This window comes from Amorphotheca resinae (assembly GCF_003019875.1).
Source record: "Amorphotheca resinae ATCC 22711 unplaced genomic scaffold M430scaffold_14, whole genome shotgun sequence".
Taxonomy (NCBI): domain Eukaryota; kingdom Fungi; phylum Ascomycota; class Leotiomycetes; order Helotiales; family Amorphothecaceae; genus Amorphotheca; species Amorphotheca resinae.
The window spans coordinates 407,423-426,849 of NW_020194484.1; the positions used below are offsets into that span (position 1 = coordinate 407,423).

General features: G+C 52.2%; 10 protein-coding genes across 10 annotated transcripts; 4 read left to right on the forward strand and 6 right to left on the reverse strand.

Annotated features, from left to right (window-relative positions):
- Positions 1–950: 950 nt before the first annotated feature.
- On the forward strand, positions 951–1,699 carry M430DRAFT_23174 (hypothetical protein; the record flags this gene model as incomplete). Its single annotated transcript, XM_024864850.1, has 3 exons — positions 951–1,126; positions 1,295–1,422; positions 1,485–1,699. 3 exons carry the CDS (start codon positions 951–953, stop codon positions 1,697–1,699), a joined length of 519 nt encoding a protein of 172 aa, XP_024716678.1.
- A 4-nt stretch (positions 1,700–1,703) lies between these two features.
- On the reverse strand, positions 1,704–2,625 carry M430DRAFT_62050 (hypothetical protein; the record flags this gene model as incomplete). The annotated part of the gene is made up of 3 exons (XM_024868962.1): positions 1,704–2,035; positions 2,166–2,251; positions 2,442–2,625. The coding sequence occupies 3 exons, from the start codon at positions 2,623–2,625 to the stop codon at positions 1,769–1,771; spliced, it is 537 nt and encodes a 178-aa protein (XP_024716679.1). The 3' UTR covers positions 1,704–1,768.
- A 150-nt stretch (positions 2,626–2,775) lies between these two features.
- On the forward strand, positions 2,776–4,643 carry M430DRAFT_191611 (hypothetical protein). The gene is made up of 4 exons (XM_024864029.1): positions 2,776–3,082; positions 3,264–3,510; positions 3,561–4,190; positions 4,238–4,643. The coding sequence occupies exons 1-4, from the start codon at positions 2,925–2,927 to the stop codon at positions 4,589–4,591; spliced, it is 1,389 nt and encodes a 462-aa protein (XP_024716680.1). The 5' UTR covers positions 2,776–2,924; the 3' UTR covers positions 4,592–4,643.
- Positions 4,644–6,612: 1,969 nt separating this feature from the next.
- M430DRAFT_45852 (hypothetical protein) lies at positions 6,613–7,788 on the reverse strand. The gene is made up of 4 exons (XM_024867798.1): positions 7,330–7,788; positions 7,096–7,278; positions 6,704–7,044; positions 6,613–6,656 (listed from the first exon to the last, which is right to left on the reverse strand). The coding sequence occupies exons 1-4, from the start codon at positions 7,667–7,669 to the stop codon at positions 6,642–6,644; spliced, it is 879 nt and encodes a 292-aa protein (XP_024716681.1). The 5' UTR covers positions 7,670–7,788; the 3' UTR covers positions 6,613–6,641.
- A 944-nt stretch (positions 7,789–8,732) lies between these two features.
- On the reverse strand, positions 8,733–9,425 carry M430DRAFT_191675 (hypothetical protein). The gene has a single exon (XM_024864030.1). It carries the CDS (start codon positions 9,287–9,289, stop codon positions 8,795–8,797), a length of 495 nt encoding a protein of 164 aa, XP_024716682.1. The 5' UTR covers positions 9,290–9,425; the 3' UTR covers positions 8,733–8,794.
- A 944-nt stretch (positions 9,426–10,369) lies between these two features.
- Positions 10,370–11,356, reverse strand: M430DRAFT_110843 (hypothetical protein; the record flags this gene model as incomplete). Its single annotated transcript, XM_024861392.1, has 1 exon — positions 10,370–11,356. One exon carries the CDS (start codon positions 11,354–11,356, stop codon positions 10,370–10,372), a length of 987 nt encoding a protein of 328 aa, XP_024716683.1.
- A 156-nt stretch (positions 11,357–11,512) lies between these two features.
- On the forward strand, positions 11,513–13,404 carry M430DRAFT_148092 (hypothetical protein). The gene is made up of 2 exons (XM_024863105.1): positions 11,513–11,865; positions 11,919–13,404. The coding sequence occupies exons 1-2, from the start codon at positions 11,724–11,726 to the stop codon at positions 13,298–13,300; spliced, it is 1,524 nt and encodes a 507-aa protein (XP_024716684.1). The 5' UTR covers positions 11,513–11,723; the 3' UTR covers positions 13,301–13,404.
- Positions 13,405–13,491: 87 nt separating this feature from the next.
- On the reverse strand, positions 13,492–14,793 carry M430DRAFT_148095 (hypothetical protein; the record flags this gene model as incomplete). The annotated part of the gene is made up of 4 exons (XM_024863106.1): positions 13,492–14,211; positions 14,262–14,589; positions 14,642–14,710; positions 14,763–14,793. The coding sequence occupies 4 exons, from the start codon at positions 14,791–14,793 to the stop codon at positions 13,839–13,841; spliced, it is 801 nt and encodes a 266-aa protein (XP_024716685.1). The 3' UTR covers positions 13,492–13,838.
- An 837-nt stretch (positions 14,794–15,630) lies between these two features.
- M430DRAFT_37644 (glycoside hydrolase family 93 protein) lies at positions 15,631–17,337 on the reverse strand. Its single transcript, XM_024867158.1, has one exon. It carries the CDS (start codon positions 16,973–16,975, stop codon positions 15,824–15,826), a length of 1,152 nt encoding a protein of 383 aa, XP_024716686.1. The 5' UTR covers positions 16,976–17,337; the 3' UTR covers positions 15,631–15,823.
- Positions 17,338–17,551: 214 nt separating this feature from the next.
- Positions 17,552–18,457, forward strand: M430DRAFT_70177 (hypothetical protein). The gene is made up of 5 exons (XM_024869480.1): positions 17,552–17,818; positions 17,899–17,998; positions 18,053–18,098; positions 18,180–18,345; positions 18,397–18,457. Exons 1-5 carry the CDS (start codon positions 17,608–17,610, stop codon positions 18,423–18,425), a joined length of 552 nt encoding a protein of 183 aa, XP_024716687.1. The 5' UTR covers positions 17,552–17,607; the 3' UTR covers positions 18,426–18,457.
- The last annotated feature ends 970 nt before the right edge of the window (positions 18,458–19,427 follow it).

The following is a 19,427-nucleotide window of genomic DNA, read 5'->3' on the forward strand; positions in this document are numbered from 1 at the left end:
GGGAGTTATATGGGATATGGGATTCGAAGGCTGGAGGCAAATATGCAGTGGAATGTATATGTCGGAGCGATGGACTTATGATATGGGGTTCTGGTGGTTAACACGCATGGGGGGGACATAAGGCGGCAAAAGAGCAGCAGTAAAGAGGAGAGGAGGAGAGGAGAGTAGAGCAGACGGACGAGCAGCACAACCGAGTAACAGAGTAACAAGCAACAGTAACGGGTGATGAAGATGTGGATGGATGGGGGAGGGAGTGGCAATGGAGAGAGAGAGACCCACGTCGAGTGAGAGAAATGTCAGAGACGCTCTCTCTCGGCTGTGGTACCCTTTTCCCTTTTCCCTTTTCCCTCGTCCCATCTCTCTCCCTCCTCTCGCATCTCTCTCTCTCTGCAGTTCCCTCCCCGTCCTACATCCCCCGCGGTGCGTTCAATGACGACGGTGCAGTCGAGGGCCCCAGCCACAGCTACGGAAAAGGGGCAACGATCGCCGCGGGTGGGCAAAAGCGATGGGCGATAGGCGATGGGCAACGGATGGCAATTTGATATGCCCATGCGTTGCTGAGGGGCCTTTCCGAGACCCCGCATGCAATAGTCTGCAGCTATTGCCGCATCGTGCGTGCGAATTGTGGAGATGCCATGGGGGCCATGGGGCCATGGGGCTGGTGTTGCGACTGTCAGTTCTGTCAAGTGTTTTTTCCAGTCGTGTTCACGTCTTTTCGCCCTCAGGGGTAAAAGATAATAATAATAATCAATCGATGATGCCCCTTAGTACGTTCGTTCCTCTGCTCAACACGCACGACTACGGCCCTTCGTCTCCGCTGCCCGGCCGGGGCGACCCAGGAATCCAGGAGTCCAGGACCCAGCGCAATCCACTTCGGCGTCATCCGGTTGTTGGCCCATCTCTTGGCCATCTCTCGCCCATCATCGCCCATCGTCGCCCGTCCCTCGCCCATGGCCGCCCATCCCTCGCCTCAAGACCCGGTCGATGACGACACTGGCAAGGCACTGAGCCACAGCCCGCCCGCCGATCCCCGTGGAAGATTCGACGGCGTCAAACGGCAGCCCGTCACTGCACGCCGCAAGCGCATTACAACAACCATTAATACACTTATGTCCGAAGGCCGAAAGTAACCAGGTACTCGGTCAGTGTGAATTGCCGGGGATGGACAAGTGCCTATGACAGCAGAGTGCCAGAGTCCCCGTAGTCTGCGTGGGCTATTGTGATGATCGTGTCCCCTACATACGTAATGCCCATTACCTGCCCACCCAGCACCGCCACATGTGTTGTGTGGCAGCAATCGAGCACACACGGAAGAACCTCCGTACTACGGTGTACTGCCTGTACTGCCCGTACTGCCCTCGCACAGAATGCGAATGCGCTGGTCTGAAGCAGAAGCCCTGTCCTCGATTCGAATCCGGGGTAGTGTGTGTGCCCCTGGCTGGCCGTTTGCCCATGCTGATGTATATGTACCTGATGACACTCAGCTCACGGCTCTCACCACGCTCTTCAGACCAATGCTCTGGCCGAAGGAGGTTTCATTGCCGACTTGGACTCTCTTCAATATTTTGTATACACTTTCCGCGCAACAGATACATCATCCGAAACCAGCCGCTTGTCTCCCACGCCCTACGAGGCTACACAACGGTTCCAGCCACAGGCACCGCTCGTATTGCGCAGGGAGTCTGACACAATCAAATAGACTTCGCCCCGGTCCCTCCAAGCTTCTTCACTACTGTGTCCCGACGTTGGCCTCGAGCATGGTCGTGCACTATTCGCTGTGGATGTGCGTGCCATGCGACAGGTACATCCATGACCCATGAGCCACCAGGACGCGCGTGGGATGCTTCTTGACAGCTCCTTGTCCCATTTCCCAGCGTGACACTTGCAGGTGGTGCTGCTCATGCATCGGACCAGTCGACCTTACAGATAGATATCCCTGAGATCTCCCTGAGATCTCCAGTATTTTCTCTTTGCCCTCCCTCTCCAGTACCTTACCATCTCCATTACCCTCTGCTCCATTGGTCTGGTGCCCTACCTGTCCTACACTAGCTGTTAGAGTGAGTTTGTACAACCACTTACATGTTTGGTTCTATTTTAAGTCTGTTCAGTCTGTTAAGACGGTTTACGTCTGAACCTCGAGAGTTCGCCACTGCCGGCAGTTTTACCTGGGCGCTCCCCTCCACATCCGCCAATAGTGCAGGTTCAGAAGGCTGGATACGAGGTCCAGGTAAGTAAAGTGTTGATGCAGTAACTGTAGGTGGTACGAAGCTATATAGCTATTCGATGAAAGGGCAGCGATGAGTCTTCTCCCTCTATCGCAAAAAGTGTTTGAGGTCTCGTTACTCTATCCTTGGCCCCTTTGCCCTTTGCCCTTTGCCCTTTGCCATAGCATGAAGCGGGGCCGTCAAATGGCTGTGGTTGGTTAAAGATACAAAACCCACCGGTCGAGAGCTTTCGTCTCGTGGGCGAATCGATTGGTAGGGACGACGTGACTCGAGGAGAGCACGCTTTCATAGGCAAAGAAGATATGGTCCTGACTGTGCATCCTCTTGAAGCTTCGAGTCCTCTCCTCCCCCTCTGCAGGAGTTTTGAGATGGGCTTATGATGCCGCCTTCTTCTTGCCATGGTGGACTCCCCTCCCAGCTTCTTTGCGTTTCCTCTTCTCTCTCCATAGTCCTAGTATAATCCGCCATCTTCGACTGGTTGTCGTGCTTTTGTCTTCCCAAGGTTCACTATCGGCGGCTCTTATCGCTTGGGCCCGAAACACAAACGTCACTACCAACGCTCTCGGTCCTTGAATCTTTCGTCCAATACACCGCAGACAGATCGCGACGCTGATATCCATATACACACCACACACCCAGACATCCGATCCATCACACCACTGCCTATAGCCCTTCCTCCCCATCCCGCACGTATCATTAATGATGGCCTCCGCATCATCGGGATCCTTTGAGGATTCGCCCGACGCCTCCACGACCCCTTCGACGGCATCCGACTCATCCTCCGCACAACCCCATATGCAGGAGAAATCTCCTGATGATACCTCGAAACTTCGCATGTTCTTGAGCATCCTGCGGAAGTAAGCGTCCCGTTCCCGCGAGCTTCGCCTGCATTGCCTGTTCCTTGTCCACACCGTCGTTTGTTCAGGGTGGCGTCGCCGTTTGCCTCTGCCATTCTTCTGCGTCTGGTCTCGAGGGCATCTCTCCTCTGGGCGGTTCCTGCTTGGATCTCCTCTCGCTAACATTCCTTCCCTTGTCCAGGTTCATCGGCGTTGCCGACATTGCTTCCGTGCGATTCTCGCTGCCGGCGCAGCTCCTGGAGCCCACCCCGAACCTTGAGTACTGGAACTATCTCGACCAACCCGATACATTCATCGCTATCGGGGACTCTGATGATCCGCTGGATCGGATGCTGGAGGTGTTGCGATTCTGGTTCACGAAGGATCTGAAGTATGTCAAGGGGAAGCCATGCAAACCGTACAACTCCACGCTTGGCGAATTCTTCCGGGTAAGGGAGGCAATGACAGGACCGCGAGCGCGTCGCTGACTATCAGATAGTGTAACTGGGAGGTGGAGGACACGGCTCCGCCTATCTCTACGATCAAGCAACAGACCGCTCCGAGCAGCGCAGCGTCGTCGGTGAAATCGGGGACAGCCTCAAGGAATTCCACGGCCGCACCCAAGAAACCTGTCAGGGTATCATATCTCACAGAGCAGACCTCCCACCACCCTCCCGTCTCGGCATTCATCGTCGATTGTCCCGAGAAGGGTATCACGGCGCGAGGCTTTGATCAGCTCTCCGCAAAGTTCACGGGTACGAGTATCAAGGTGACACCGGGAGAGCACAACCTCGGGATCTTCATCACATTGGCAAAGCGGGACAATGAGCAATACCAACTCACGCATCCGGCCGCCCACCTGGGGGGTCTTTTACGCGGAAGTCTCAGCGTGACGGTCGGTGATCAATGCTACATTACTTGTGCGAAGACCAGGATAAAAACCATCCTCCACTATATCGAAGAGGGATGGCTCGGAAAGACGCAGAACAAGGTGGAGGGGGTGATCTTCCGCTACGATCCCGAGAACGACAACAAGAACAGGATACGGGATGTGCCAGAGAAGGATATCCTGGCCCGGATATCAGGCAACTGGCGAGAGAGGTTATTCTTCTCCCTCGGACCGAAATCTGTATGATCCCCTCTATCATCGTCTCAACCATTCTAACATATACCCAGGATACCCAAACCCTCCTAATCGACCTCGGCCCCCTCTCCGTGGCGCCCAAGATCCTACCACCCTTGGACAAACAACTCCCCAACGAATCCCTCCGCTTCTGGTCCGGCGTCACCAACGCCATTAAATCACGGCAATTCTCCCGGGCCACGTCCCTGAAACAAGAGCTCGAAGAGCGCCAGCGCGAGAAAGCAAAGCAGCGCGAAGAGAGCGGCACGAAATGGGAACCGCGCTTCTTCACGGGCGCCGTCACGCCCCTCGGCCGTCCCGAGCTCACCGAGGATGGGAAAGAGGCTCTGCAGGGACTGCAAGAAGGCCGGTGGGAGTTAAAGGAGAGTCTTGTCACGGGTGCATAGCGAGCGAGCGTCATATATCATAGTAGGATAAGCTGGGCTGGGCTGGGCTGGGCTGGCTGGGCTGGGCCGGGGGCTTCTGAACATAGTGCATGTAGCGGAGCGATTACAGGTTTTTTTCAAACTTCCTCCTATAGATCGATCGATTGCATAGAGATTTCTTTTGGTTCGTTGACACATTGTTTTTGTTTTTTGTTTTGAGAAAGGGATCACACACACTCACAAATCCCTCCGTCTCGGTGGTTTTGGATTTATACAAAATATCCGACAAGCAAAGCAAAGCATGGCATTGCATTGCATTCGCTCGCTTTATCTCATCTCATCTCATCTTCTGTGTTTATACTTTTAAGGGGGGCGTTAGGGATTATGCATCGCATCGCAGAGCAGAGCAGAACAGAACAGAGCAGTACATCAATCACATGGCATCACATGGCATCACAGTACATCAATCACAGAACAGTACAGAGCAGATCACAAATTCAAGGGTACCTACCATATTCATATTTATATTTACATAAGGTACATAGCATAGCATAGCATAGCATAAACCATGGAATGGACTGAGTTAGAAGAGAAGAGGATACTTCCTCGTTAGAAGTGTATATAGGGAAGTAAGAGAGAGAGAGAGTTCTATCATCTCTCATATCTTCTTTTTTTTTCTTTTTTTTTTTTCTTTTTTGAGATGTGGTGAGATGTGATAATGTAGGGATGGGATAATATCTCCCCCAAAACCTTAGGTACCTTACCTAGGTATCCAATCTTATCTTAGAGTATAGGGTAGCATAGCATAGCATGAAGGATATTTTTTTTTTTTGGCGATATAAGATATTTTGATATATTGATATATGAGGGGAGGCCCAGGCTGGCGGGCGGGGGATTGGAAGGGGGTGGGGAAAGGGTGGGGGGGGGGGGGGGGGGGGGGGGGGGGGGGTTGTATATTATCACATTTCACCACATCGAGAAACAATATAGGATAGGTAGACTTCTCTTTCTTCCCTATATATATACGTCTAACTAACTCTGCTACAGTAAAGATATGTATGTAGGAAGATAGATAGATGTATGATAAGGAGATTGATTGATTGATTGATTGACTAGGTAACTGTAGAGGGAGGGAGTTAAGTTGGGGGGGTGAAAATGGAATGGAAGGGAAGGGATAAAATGAAAATGAAAATGAAAATGAAAATGAATGAAAATGAATTGGGCGGGGAAGAGGGGGAGAAGGGGGGGGGGGGGATGTTGTTATTATTTTATTATTATTCTAGTTAAGGTAAGGTAAGGTAAGGTACGGTATGTTGTGTTGTGTTGTTGTGTTAGAGCATTGTGATTGATGATGATACGCGACCCCTTTTATGCCGAGGTATCTGAGATTTTTTTTGGATTGCTGGCATAAGAGTAAGTAGGTATGGCTCAATAACATTCTCCCTCTCAGCATCTGGCATAAGAGATATAGCTCAATATCAATCTCGACCCTCAGCATCAACCCACATCCCAATCCAACAAAGCAAACACATCACTCAAATATTAATTCATTTATACAATGCATTGGATTCATTACATTGGATCTATGCTACTGCGGCCGCAACCCTGAGTAGTCCCATCTGGATATCCATCTGCCTCCAATAGCTCGTAGAAAGTACACTGGTCTCCAGGCCAGCCGAGACCTCGATGCACCGAGACTCGCTGATTCTGCCAGACCGGGACGTGGGTTAATGATACCCGAGATGCGGGACCCGGGATATCGTGCGAAGGGGAAGGGGAATGTGGGGGGGGGGTGCAAGAAATTGCCCGAAGAGATCTGAAAGGACTGGACGGTGTGACACAAAACGTTTAGCCAAACGCTTGTTTATCGTAGATGATGCCTGGTAGAAAGCCATCCCTCGACGCAAGGAGTATGATTTCGTAGCTCATCTTACGCCACACCTATACAACACCAGAGACCAGAAACACAAGAGAGACCAACGCAGACCATATCGAGCCGTGGAGCAAGGACCGTGAACGCCGTGATGATAAGAGAAGGCTAAATGACATGGGAACTCGTCCGGATAGTAGATCATGCGTTGGTAACCTGGACCTGTCAGTATGCTGGATCCACTCGGCAAGCGACAAACGTACCTTGAGGATCCTCCTCGAATAGTCTTGGTTGTCTGCAATGCTTCCGTCACTCATCCTCCGTTGAGCCATCACGGCTGGATCGAGACGTGTATCGGTGGTTGGCGGCTTGCCACCACCAATAAACTGACTAACGGCTGCATTTCTTCGGTACTCTTCTTCCACCTGGCGGTTTCTGCGGCGGCGCATGAATAGGAAAGCTCCCCCGAGCGCTGCAGCCACCACGACAAAGCCAACAACGACGCCCGCGGCGATGGCAGCCTTGTTGGTGCCCGACGATTTCTTCGCATCGGCTGCCGCGGCAGACGTTGCTTGAGAGGCTGCCGTGACAATAATTGTTTGTCCTATCTAGAGTCAGATTTTGCGCGTTGGGATCAGGGTAAGGGGGTGCTCACCTCCGACTGTCACCACGGACGGTTGCGCTGACGTTGTAGGAGCAACGGTCGGAGGGGGGACGGAGCTGGAGGAGGTTGATGATGATGATGAAGATGATGAGGACGAGCTGGAGGAACTGGTATCACCACCTTCCAGGGTCCCAACACCCGTCAGATAAAGAGAATAGTATCCGTTACCACCACCTGTATAATCACATTAGCGTGACCCCATGTTTCTAATCGAGGTATGCCTACACATCTCTTGGGCCCCAAATCCTGCGCATGGCGAGTTGCACTTGGAATCGTCGACCAGACTTGACGCCGGAGGGAGGGAATTTCCACACCAGCAATCGGTCCCGTTGGTAGTCGCCTCTACTGAGTCTCCTTTAGGAGCACACACATTTTGTTGACAGTGACCTTTGGTCTGCCAGGTATATGTGTCGCCGAAGGTCAGCCCGCTATTCGATGAGTAGCACCCCTTGCTGACCACTGCAGCGTATTGTCGGGGCTCGAGATCCGGAATTGGTTCGGCGGCGAGGACATATGAAGCACTGAGGATGGCGGTTGCCCAGGGGAGGGAGAATATTGATTTCATGATGGGCGTCTGGGTTGATGGCCGTGGCCGTGTGCCTTGGGGTTGATGGACAGGTCAGATCCGGGGAGATATTCGAAATGACCGTGGATGCTGTCGGCGGTGTGTATATTATTTCAGAGACGAGGGGCGTCGACGAGCATAAACAAGCAGAGCGACGTGATAGATGGGGGTATCTGAGGTTGATAGGCGGAGGTATTAGTCGTCGATGAGGATGATTGACGGATGATGGTGAATGTTGATTGATGTTGTTTGTTGCTGGGCAAAAAAGGTCACGCCGGGTGATGGTGGCCCTTGAGGGGGAGAAAGGACGCGCGAAGAGAGAGGCCGTAACGAGTGTGCCTCTTAGTCAAGGAATGAATGTCGTGCGGGCGGAAGAAGGGGGGGGGAGGAGAGAGGAGTTGATTAGAAGAGGACGGGAATCATCGAAGGGAATATAGAGGGGGGGGATCGATGATTGATGATGAAGCAAAGGCGGTGGATGGATATTCGATGGGGCCAGCAGAGAGGGAGGAGGGAGGGAGGAGAAGAGAGGAGAGGAGAGGAGAGAAGGGCGGATGAGGGAATGAGAGAGAGAGAGAGGGAAACAAGAGAGACAGAGCGAAAGCCACACAGCGCAGAGCCAGAGAGACAACAAGAACCCGGCGCTGGAGACTGGAGTGGAGCCCCTGGGAAATTAGATCTGACTGAAGCCCGTTCCCACTGCAGACCGGCGTGACACTATGACGGCGCGGCCCTTTGCTAGGCCAGGAACGCGTTGTTGCGGCCACCCCAAGCGAGCCGAGCGCCAGACCCGCCCCTGCTGATTGGCTCGCCTGGTGCGCCCTTCCCCGGCTCGTATAGGCCCACGCCCCCTTTTCCTTCGAGGCTGTCGAATGGTTCTGCGGCGTAAACTGCCCAGTCGTGCCTAGGGAACAAAGGACAAAAATGCACCGCATTACTCGATTCCCCCCCCCGGCCATGAGCACTGCGAGAGCGAGAACTGCTTCCTGTTTCAACCCGTGAAACGTTATCCACCGCTCCGCAGCGAATATCATCTATCATCTATCATCTATGGAACTGCAGTCCACCTCCAGACTCCCGCCCTTCCCTTGGCAAACAGAAGAACAGAAGTCTACAGAGTCCCGCCTATTCTATTCTATGTGAGTCGTCGCTGGCCCGCCCCAGGCCTTTTTCTCTCCATTCTCCGCCCCGGTCAGCGTTCAAGCGACCAACCGTCCCTCCCCCCCCCCCCCCCCCCGTCCCATCTCGGCCAGGGGACGGGCCCCGGCCATCGAATAAGAATCCGGCCAGTTCCCCCTGCCAGCCTGATACGTGACCTCGTCCCTGGCCCAGTACACTGGCCTCCCACTCCCAGACTCTCCCAGACTCCCAGTCCCAGAAGAGCTCGCTGGGCCCTCGGACTGGTCGGCACCCCGGAGAATTACTAGAACATGTCTGACTGGTCACTGGCCGTTCCCCGACCCTATCCAGGAGCAGACTCGTTCCTCTGTTCCTCCGTACGCTTGTGCACTGGGCCTTTGCTTGGAGATATCGAGGGTTTATGCTTTCCGGACTGGTCGTGTGCGTTTTTCTGTGCTGGCCCAGATCTCTTGCGATGCTGCTATTTTCACATCCACACATACTGAATTATGTCTCGTGTATCCACCTCCTTCCTATCCGTACCCGTCCATCCCCTGTTCAGGACCAGGCCAGAGCCTAGACGTTGCATTCCTTCCAATCCCCCTCCCAACCATTCTACCGCACTGCCTCAAGCCTCCAAATTGCCACCAATATACGGCTTCTATTTTTGGACTTCGATTTGAGGCGAGAGGATCGAGAACCTTTCACGTGATCGAACCCTTTCGAATCTCATGCGGTTATCCGGACTCTCCCGATCGATTGTGCGCCTATGACATGACTGACATCCCTTTCCAGCACCTTACAAGTAACTGGTCTTGGCTTACTAGGTACTTTCATTGTATGTCATTGCCGTCCAAGTCTGCTTGCGGTCTGCTTTCATCTCATGAGTCACCTGCTCCTTCCTCGCTCCTCTCTTGCCCCGACGAGAGGGGAGTTCTGGGACGTGTTTCCTCGACGCTTTGTCCCCTGGCCGAGGACGAGAGTGGTGATCGTGATGCATTTTGATAGATGGGCTAAGAAAAGGACCAAGATATGTTGAGGTTTGCTCGCGTTCTCAAACTGCCATTCATTTCTATCTCATTTCCTATCATTGGGCTTCCACAGCTCGGCCGAGTTTTATCTCTCCTTCTAAATCGCGAGCTTCGTGCCGTATGCATCGATATGCGAAAGAGGGTAAGGGAGACATGTAAACACTCCCTTCTAATCCCCTATATACCCCCCTTATGATATCAGAATAGAATCTTGACCTTGAAAACCATCACTCCTGTCCTCGGCGCAGCGCTACTCCTCCCATCTCTACCCGCCTGCACTCCCCGGACCAGATATTGCTGTGACTCTTTAGCGGTTGGAGTCCCGCGTTCGAGAACTGAGAGCTCCATCTACCATCGCCAGAAGCTTGTCCACCATGCAGCGTTTGTTGCCGCAGGTCTTTGTATATTGGCTTTCTCCGACCCGAGGTCATAGAATGAATGATTCTGTTGTATATGGAGGTCGATAGAACAGGCTAGTGTGTAAACTTAGGCGGCATCTCACATCCCCATAAGACTTGTGACGTCCGACAGATGCAAGAGCTGGGAGAGGTTAACCGTCCGATCTGGGCTGTCTTGGATGATATGGGAAGTAACGGCGCTCTCCTCGAGGAGTATACTGGGAAGAACGTCCATCACCCCGAAATCTGCTACGGTGGGCGTTGCCACCTCTCCTGTCTTCCTGTCCAGACGAAGACCCATCTCGACCTTTTCCAACGGCCTCATTGTACTGCACATGGCGATCCCAATCCTCCAGAGAAGTATACGGGCTCCTCAGCCAGGCCCTCAACTCATGCAAGAAGAGCCGCGTGTTCTCCCTCCCCAGGAACTCCTGCAGCATGTCCTCGGCCTGCCCGCCCGCGCCCTGCATATCCACCGTCTTCAGAATCGCCACGATATACTCCAGCAGGAACTCGGCATTGTTGGCTCGCCGGTCCGAGCCCGATGCGTGGTCGGGGTTCAGGAACTCGAAGACTTGTAGTTCTCGCCGGATCCATTTGCGCGCCCGCGATACCAGCTCTGCATCGCGGCTGAACAGCTCCGGCGTGAGGTCCCGGAATCGTGAGACCCGGTTGCTCCCCACGTGCAGAGAGTAGAGCTGATTGCGGTAGATGTGACGGCGGCGTAGGAGGGCCTCGTCAGGCGTGGGAGGGGTTCGTGGGATGAAGGGGCGCCTTGGACGGTAGGGCCTTCTTGCTCGAGGGTCGAAGTTGCGAGGATTCGGCGCGCTCGGAGGATCTGCGGCTTTTGTAGGGACAGGAACAACATAAGTCTTGTGCGCTTCGCCGCTCGCAGATCCGTACTGGACAGTCTTGATGTCGGCCTTGCAGAGAGGACAGGAGGGCTGTTCCTGGAGCCAGCTGATCAGGCATAGGAAGTCGAAATTGTCATGCTTGCAAGGTTGGGCGATAGCCTGCTCGGAGATGCGCTCGAGGCATATCACACAACAGCTCTCTTCCGCATCATCAGCACTGCCATGGATCTCAGCAAGTGTGGCCTGGAGGATTTTGGACCTGGCATCTAAGTCCTCGTGTTCCATGAAGAGGATGTTTGTCCAGCCATGGGAAAAGTCGTCGCTTGGCGATGATCTTTGGCGGCTATGACGATAAGCGATAAGAAAAAGCAGGGATGCGAATGAAGCCCGCGACGCGTCTAACTACCTGCGTATTCACACCTTACTACCTGTTCATGAACACTCTACTATACTTGATGACCTTCAGAAGCCGAATTCTACAACCTTAAGACCGAAATTTTGCATATTGCAAATTGCTTCCTTCAGAACGAATATCAAGTCGCCGGAAAAGACTTCTCATCCGCCGGCGCGCGTCGCGTATCGCGTAGCACGAGACTTCCTACAGATGTGTTGATTCGAGGATTCATGACAGTTTTGATAGGACGATCAAAATATGAAGGAAGAAGAACGGGAGGCTCTAACAGAGCGGTCAAATGCTCTTCGCCTGGAATTGAAAACATGGGAGAAGAACTTCGCCGCCTCCCACAATGGGCAGAAAGCCTCCCGCGATGACATCAAGAAGCACCCAGCTATTGGTATAGCCCGTAGCCACGAAGGTTTTGACATGCCGTACTAATATATGCTCTAGCTGCGAAATACAAGGAATATAATAAGGCCCGCGATATTTTGTCGGGGAAGATAGTTCAGCCTCCACCAAGTCATCATGAGACTCCTCGAAAGCGAAAGCACGAGGATGGGCACGCTCAGCCTTCCAAACGTTTCCAGATTATGAAGACGCCCTCGAAAAACACAATGCTACCATGGGAAGTCGATCCATATGAATCGCCTTCTGCCGTACGCAATATATTCACGCCCTCGAAGAAGACTGCTATTGGGCCGACACCACAAAAGGATGGACAGGTTTTGGGGATATTTGATCTTCTCGAGGAAAGCAATACACCATCTAAGAAGAACAGCGCATCTGGAGCAAATCTGCAAGCTTTACTCCATTCTACGCCTCGCAAACCGCCCAACGATATACATGCTACTCCCAGGCACACCAGAACGCCAGCTTCAGCTGGAAAACGTTTCATGCTCGACAAGTTCACCACGCCGTCGAAGAATCCACATCCCAACGGGCAAGGGGGGAAGACACCATCATCCGTGTCAAAACTGTACTTCGCCACGCCGTCGTTCCTAAGGCGAGACAGCCAGCGACCACAGATGCCCACCGTGAACGAGAACGACGAAGACCTAGAACTATCACCCCAACCCCTCCGCCTCCCCAGAAAACCTCTAGTCCGCGGCCTGAGCAGCATGTTAGCCGGCCTCCGCAAAATGGAAGAAGAAGCCGCCGACGAAGACCTCGAAGCCCTACACGAGATGGAGAACGAGCTAGCCGCAGTCGGCCGCGACCCACCCTCTAAAGCACCGATCCCCACACCCCAGGAAACCGTGCAAGTGGAAGAAGCTAGCCAACCCCGCCTACCCCTCGGCGGGTTCGACGACGAAGCCCTCCTCGACAGCGAGCCCGACGAGCTCCAGAACCCCACACTCGGCCGCGACGGCCTCCCCCTCAAGATCTACAAGAAGAAAGGACAGAAACGCACCACGCGCCGCGTGACCCTGAAACCATCGCGCGCCAAACCCGTTTCCGCGCCCCGCAGCGCCGACGAGGAGGAAGAGGGGGCTAGCGATGATGAATTCACCACGGCAGCAGCAGCGGACGATAGCACGATCCCCGAGACGCAGCAAGCCGCTGCCGACGACGACGACACGACGGCGGCTGCCTTCGAAGATGCGCGCAATTTCGACTCGGATTCGCAATCAGAATACACGGCTTCCGAGGGGGGCACGCGGTACAGACGGCCTAATCAGGGACGGCGGGGAAGCGCGAAGGAGGGCAAGATCCGGACGGTGGCGAGGAAGGTGAACGCGGTAGCGCATCAGAACTTCAAGAGGTTGAAGTTGAGGAATTCAGGCGCCAAGGGGGGACCGGCTCATAATAGTCGGTTCCGGAGGAGGAAATGAAGCTCACGCGTGGGGTTGGTTGGATGAAATGAACGAACGAGCCTCATCCTCTCGTCTCGATTCGACTACATATATGAGTTAACGTGTCCAATGTCTATATCACGAGTTTATGCACGAAAGATCACAATTCAAAGATAGATAATTGAAAAGGTGGCGCGGGGAAATCGACATGATATTCATAAAATTTTTGGGGGGGGGGGTGTTTTCTCCAAATCCACGCCTGCGAATTACATACAAGCTGAGATCCTCCTCAGCTGCTCGACTTCCCCCTGCGTAGGTATTAACATCCGGAATAAAGCCCGACTCCTCCCTTCCTATCTTCGCTCCAAGAGAAAAAAATCCAACCGAAAAAGTCTGCCCAACTCCGTCCCAAATGCTCAAAGTCATTCTTTATACACAAACTGATGCGATCGACCCTCAATGACTCGATGGTCCGATCACCCATTGGTGGTGTGCAAGGGCGATGGGGCCTCATCATGCTCGCTGAAATGTATCAAATTATTCCTTCCGTCGTGTTCGCCCGTTGGAACTTTTCCGCTTAACCAAATGTCTCCGCCAGAACTCTGATACTCAATATCATAACCAACAGTCCGATCGTGACGATGATTAATAGTGCGAATCCAAACCACCCAAGCACCATCGCCGTGGTGCCAACTCCACTTAATACGCTTCCATTCCCAAGATCCTGGGCTATTATCGAGGCGGCGACTGAGGCCGTATGTTGCCAGAGGACGGAGACCAGGATGAATATCGAGGAGATGAAGATAATTGCGAGGGCGATTTGGGAGACGGGTCGGGAGGGGAATGGTTTCACTTCTCGTTCGCTGCCAGAGGCGTCTTCTTCTTCGTGCCATCCTGGGAAAGTCGCTAGGAGCAGGAGGCAGATGAACGCAAAGATTATTGCGACAATGCTGTGAAATTGTTAGTAAACAATAACGAAGAACGTGAGCGAGATACTCACATCAAGTATGGGAAAACAATCATGTCCTTAAATTGACTTGCAAGCCAGATTAAATTCAGCGGATCTTGATCCACGCTCACTTCGTTCGCTAACGCTGTGGCATTGTTGCTGCATAGCCAGGATCCTCCATCTGGGTTGATGCAAATTCCGAAGAATCCAACTCTTGCTGATAATCTTGCGCCACCGACGATGTTGGCTATTGCAGTGTGAACGTTGAAATCCGTTTGTGATGTTGATGGTACGGGGGTATATGGTTGGTAGTAGAGGGATATGAGGAAGATGTTGGGTATAACGGGCGATGAAGATGAGCAACCTGCTAATAACATTGCTGGACCAGGTTAGCAGGCAATGTAGAAAAGGCCGCGGTAGAAAATACTTACAGAGCAGAATGATCGCAACTGCGATCAGTAACATGAGCACATGGTGGTATCCGAGGAAAGGTATCAACCCTGTTGGAATGTCAGCCAGGCTCCTCAAACAATGAACGGAGACTGGACATACTCATCCACCCTATTTGAAACCTTTGTGCCATTGCCATCTTGTCTGCCTCCTATGAGACTCTTGAAAGGCTGCCTGGAATCAGCTAAACTCCCGCCCCGTCGTTCGCAGGGACGTTGGAGCCGCAGCCGTGGAATGCGTGAAGGTGTATGATCTCCGATCGAGGAATGCTAATGGCATATATCGAGGAATGTAAGCTCGAGACCTGAATATGCAAAATGACGCTTCGTAGAGAATGAATGTAACTAGATAGCACTGTTTCTTGAGACTCCAAAGATCGTCAGACAACTTCTCCACAACAAAGAATAGGTAGGATGGGAAGAATCGATGAACGGTGGGTAGTTTAAGAAGGAGGGTTTCTTTCCTTGGCTCACGAGAAATTGCCCAGCTACTTTGTAGATTGTTCGGGGTCCGAATATGAGGTGGTTGGTATGGCTACGTGGTGTACCAGCCTTTCGAATTTCCACTCCGCTGTTCTGCCAGAGCGTTGTTTACCCGCGAGTTCGCTAGACAACGGGGCGAGACCATAGGAGGCGGCCCCCAGCCACCTAACGGGAATGGGATTAAAGGGGCTCGCTAATGCAGCTCCCCCTCGGCAAACCCGCTTTTAAAAAAGCTTGGCCCTGATTAGCCCCTTGACCTCATGATTCCCCTCCACTCCCGTCGGGACCTCTATGCAGGTACAAAAATAAATCGACACACCGATACTTTGCGTTGGCACCGTTTATCGTACTGCTTGCTATAGTACTACGCCTCACAAATTCTTGAATAGGACGAGGAAAAGACGTCGCATCATGACAATGTTTGAATTGGGTTTCGTTCACCGTTCTAGACTTTTCACCAAGAGCGATCATCGACGAGGAGCATTTGGAACGAAAGAGTATGTAATATTATGAGTTGAAGCATCCAAACTCACATAAATTGGAAGAGGTGGATAAAGATACAAGGAACTCTTACAGCCATCCTAAGCCTTAAAACCATCATGATCAGGAAGTTGAGCTTTTGATTGACCATTATTTAGTTATCAGGCAGCTCATCTTCAATCCTCCCATACCCCGCTCCATTCAGCTCGCTGAGAGCAGACTCTTCGCAAGGTCAATCACACTGACTGTGACCTTATTCGTAGTGCTGGGTGGAAGGAAACCCGCACCCATTATTAGCAAATGATCCGGGATAAACTTGAATACCCTCAAATGGCGTGTGTAAGAAATCCCTTCGGGGGTTGGAACAATCTTCCATGCATCAACGGCCCCCAACTTCTGATTCGTGAAGATCTGGCTATAACTGCCCGAACTGACGATAATAGTGCCGTTTGGTCCCCCGATTGGGGACCAAGTGATATACGGTGAAGAGGTGGGCTGCGTGCCATCGTCCGCGATGATTGGGTAGCCGACGGAGTTGTTGAACTCCAAGGGACTGTCGTTGATGCGGTAGTAGACTGGGAACTCGTAATCCGTACCGGAAACATGTGGTCCACCACCATATTCATAAGTCATAATGTATTTTCCATTGGGAAGATGCGTTACGGTCGTCATCCCAGGTCGGTCCGTATAGGGTTGGTAGGCTACGTCGTCCACTGGCGGCTCCCAGGAGAGAAGGTCATCGGAGACTTGATGGACAAGCTTTTGGCCATGGAGTGGATCTCGTTGATCTGAATAGTAGACGATGATCTTGCCCTCGTAGTATAGGATGAAAGGCTCCCAAATTGCAGGAACACCATCCGTTGTGTCAGCTGGACCACCAGATGCAACACGCGAGACAAAGTGCCAGGTATAACCTTTGTCTTCACTTGCGTAGACGTCAATTTCGGTGGAGTTCAGATTTTCTGGAATGCTGTTCCCCGCCAGAAGAACCGTTCCAGCTGCATAACGTCCGACAGGTGCAGGAAGCTCATACAAGAACGGCTGATATCGAAGCCCCCAGTTGTTGACCTGGTCCGTCACTTTAGAGATTTCTTTCCATGTCTCCCCCCCATCAACACTCTTGAAGATGGGGAAGTAGACGAGCGGGGGCTGTGGACTATAATTTTCCCATGTTGCCAGAAGAGCCCCATCCTCGAGTTCAACGGTTCGTGCGTAGAGCACTTGTGGATCTGTGTAATCGGCGGGAGGGGCGAATACCGTGACGTTGCTGAAGGTCGAGAAGGGGAGCTCCCGTGGAGCAGCACATGCAGCCCCGAAGAGGAATAAGGACAGAGCAAGAACTTCGATACGCATGTTTGCAACTACAACTTTCCAGATGCAGACTTCTGGAGAAAGCGGACGAAGTCAAGGAATTTATAGCTGCCATAGCTTACTTGTGCCACCTACCGTGAAGAGCTCCGAGGCCTATCGCATCCTCGCCTGGAGACGGAGAAATAACCTGGGGAAAATAGGTACCCCGCATAGAACTTGAGGCTACCCCGTAAAGCTTATAGCATCAAGCCATTTCACTGCGAGATTGGCGGCGGCGGGGAAATACATATCGCCATCGTCTCCATTCGGCCCTGGTTCCCGTTAAGCCAAGCTCACTCAGATGCGCTCCAATCAGATTCGGAGATACCCGTCAAAAGGCGCTCTATGTAGGCAAAATAAAATCCACGTGTTGTCAAGTATTGAAAGAGTATCCAAAGATTGGACTGAGAGAATTGATGAAGAATGGCGAATATTGATAGAAAAGATGCTTTGTATGGAGTAACTGAGATGAATGAAGTTGCTCCTTACCGTGTGTAGTTCCATACCCCAGTGGCAGTATCATAAGAAGCGAGCTTTCACTAACCCAACCCCCCTTAGAACTCAACCACATCTCTCCGAGCACACCATCCACCACCCCAACCCATTGACTCAAGTTCTACTAGAAGCTTGTAATCATGGCATCTACATTTGCCCTTCGTCGATTTGCACTCACAGCTGCTCGACCTGCTCGGTCATTCCACAGCTCGGCCCGTGCCTTTATCAAAGTTGGGGACCGGCTCCCGAATCTTGACGTCCTTGTTGAGAACTCACCGGGTAACAAGGTGAACCTGAGTGAACTTACCACCACCGGCAAGGCTTTGATTATTGGTGTTCCTGCTGCATTCAGTAAGTCACAACCTCAGCTTGTTTGCACCGTTTTGGTTGAGGATGATGTATGAAATCAAAATCTAACCAATGGTCAAAAGGTCCATCCTGCTCCAACTCTCATATCCCGGGTTACATCAATTCCAAGAAGCTGAAGGATGCCGGCAAGGTTTTTGTTGTTGCTGTCAACGACCCTTTCGTGTGAGTTCTGCCTTCTGTGACTTTCATCCATGGCTCTGTTCTGACTCTCTTTAGCACGAAGGCCTGGGGTGCATCATTGGACCCTACGGGTAGCTCAGGAGTAAGTAGCCTCCCCTTTCAGTCCTTCCTCTTCAGGATTATTTATTCATCGTGCCTATTCGAATCTCACACTTCTGCTTAGATTCGATTCCTGGGAGACCCAACTGCCAAGTTCACCGAAGCCCTTGATTTAGCCTTCGATGGCACTGCCATCTTTGGTGGTCCCAGAAGTAAGCGTTATGCTCTTGAAATTGAGGATGGAAAGGTCAAGGCCATGCACGTAGAACCTGATAATACGGGTCTTAACGGTAAGTTCTTTCCGACTGCCATGTTAGGATTTTGATGCTGATTTTCATAAGTCTCCGCTGCAGAGAAGGTCCTTGGCTAGTGGGTGACTGGGGGGTCATATGGTCGATGATGATGAGGAGCGGCAGAGAAAATGTATAAAGTAGCTCTATGCCTGCCAAATGACTCAATACAGCCATTAGAGACATGGCCAGTTTATGTATTAAATTTAGGGCCTTGACAGCCCAAGACTAGAAGAATACTTGGTTGCCTGCCTACCAGTTGATTATGACGTACAATTGCTCAAAACCGCCTCGTATTGCCAGTGTCAGGAAAAACATGTTGACACTTTGTGACATTGTGATGCAGAGCTACCTGATCCTTTCAGAGCCAGTGTCACCACGTGCTAGTATCTACTAATGCGGTATTGTAAGATACCTTAGGTAGGTAGGTAGCTGAAGAAGTCCATCTTCTAATCGGAGTGGCAATACACGTGATATCAGTCACGTGAATTATTCCTCACCTGCAGTAAGGTACCTTACCTTGGGTACCTGAAGGGAAATGGCGGGAAGAACCTTTTCAGGAAAAGAAACAAGAGCGAGAGGTCTTGTGGGACAATATAAAAAACAGATAGGGCCTGCTGAGACGATATTCTCATTCCCCCCTCCTGACGTATGAATGCAGTTTTGCCTCCCGAAAGGCACAGTTTTTCTTGTTTGGTCAGCAAAAGAGCGCCAGGCACCCCCGTTCCGTCCGGCTATAGGTACTGTTACCGTACAGTGCCTACGACGTATTTCTGCCGCTTATCGACGAGCCGATTAGCATCGACCCCTTCCCGAGTATTAACGATCAACCACCGACAACCACCTCACTCACTCCATCTCGACCAAGGCACCCTCTTCCACACACCAACTCCCTCCGCCCTCGTCTCCCGCCACCAACACCAAGGCCTGCTACCGCCCTCAGCTCCATTCTCCTGCATTCACATTCTCTCCTTGATCAGAAGACCTTAGAGTGTCGCGCTTGGACGGTCACGCAGCCAGCCTTACCCCCATGTGCCAGGGTCTCGTCCTCGTCTGACGAGTTCAAGCACCCACCCCCCCCC

Coding starts and splice junctions, on each gene's coding strand:
- M430DRAFT_148092 (XM_024863105.1), top strand. CDS start 11,724: ATGAAGGAAGAAGAACGGGAGGCTCTAACAGAGCGGTCAAATGCTCTT. Junction 11,866..11,918: donor CAAGAAGCACCCAGCTATTG/GTATAGCCCGTA, acceptor TATATGCTCTAG/CTGCGAAATACAAGGAATAT.
- M430DRAFT_70177 (XM_024869480.1), top strand. CDS start 17,608: ATGGCATCTACATTTGCCCTTCGTCGATTTGCACTCACAGCTGCTCGA. Junction 18,099..18,179: donor ACCCTACGGGTAGCTCAGGA/GTAAGTAGCCTC, acceptor ACTTCTGCTTAG/ATTCGATTCCTGGGAGACCC. Junction 18,346..18,396: donor TGATAATACGGGTCTTAACG/GTAAGTTCTTTC, acceptor GATTTTCATAAG/TCTCCGCTGCAGAGAAGGTC.
- M430DRAFT_191611 (XM_024864029.1), top strand. CDS start 2,925: ATGATGGCCTCCGCATCATCGGGATCCTTTGAGGATTCGCCCGACGCC. Junction 3,083..3,263: donor TTCTTGAGCATCCTGCGGAA/GTAAGCGTCCCG, acceptor TCCCTTGTCCAG/GTTCATCGGCGTTGCCGACA. Junction 3,511..3,560: donor CGCTTGGCGAATTCTTCCGG/GTAAGGGAGGCA, acceptor ACTATCAGATAG/TGTAACTGGGAGGTGGAGGA.
- M430DRAFT_45852 (XM_024867798.1), bottom strand. CDS start 7,669: ATGAAATCAATATTCTCCCTCCCCTGGGCAACCGCCATCCTCAGTGCT. Junction 7,279..7,329: donor ATTTGGGGCCCAAGAGATGT/GTAGGCATACCT, acceptor GTGATTATACAG/GTGGTGGTAACGGATACTAT. Junction 7,045..7,095: donor GTCCGTGGTGACAGTCGGAG/GTGAGCACCCCC, acceptor GACTCTAGATAG/GACAAACAATTATTGTCACG.
- M430DRAFT_37644 (XM_024867158.1), bottom strand. CDS start 16,975: ATGCGTATCGAAGTTCTTGCTCTGTCCTTATTCCTCTTCGGGGCTGCA.
- M430DRAFT_191675 (XM_024864030.1), bottom strand. CDS start 9,289: ATGTGTGGATGTGAAAATAGCAGCATCGCAAGAGATCTGGGCCAGCAC.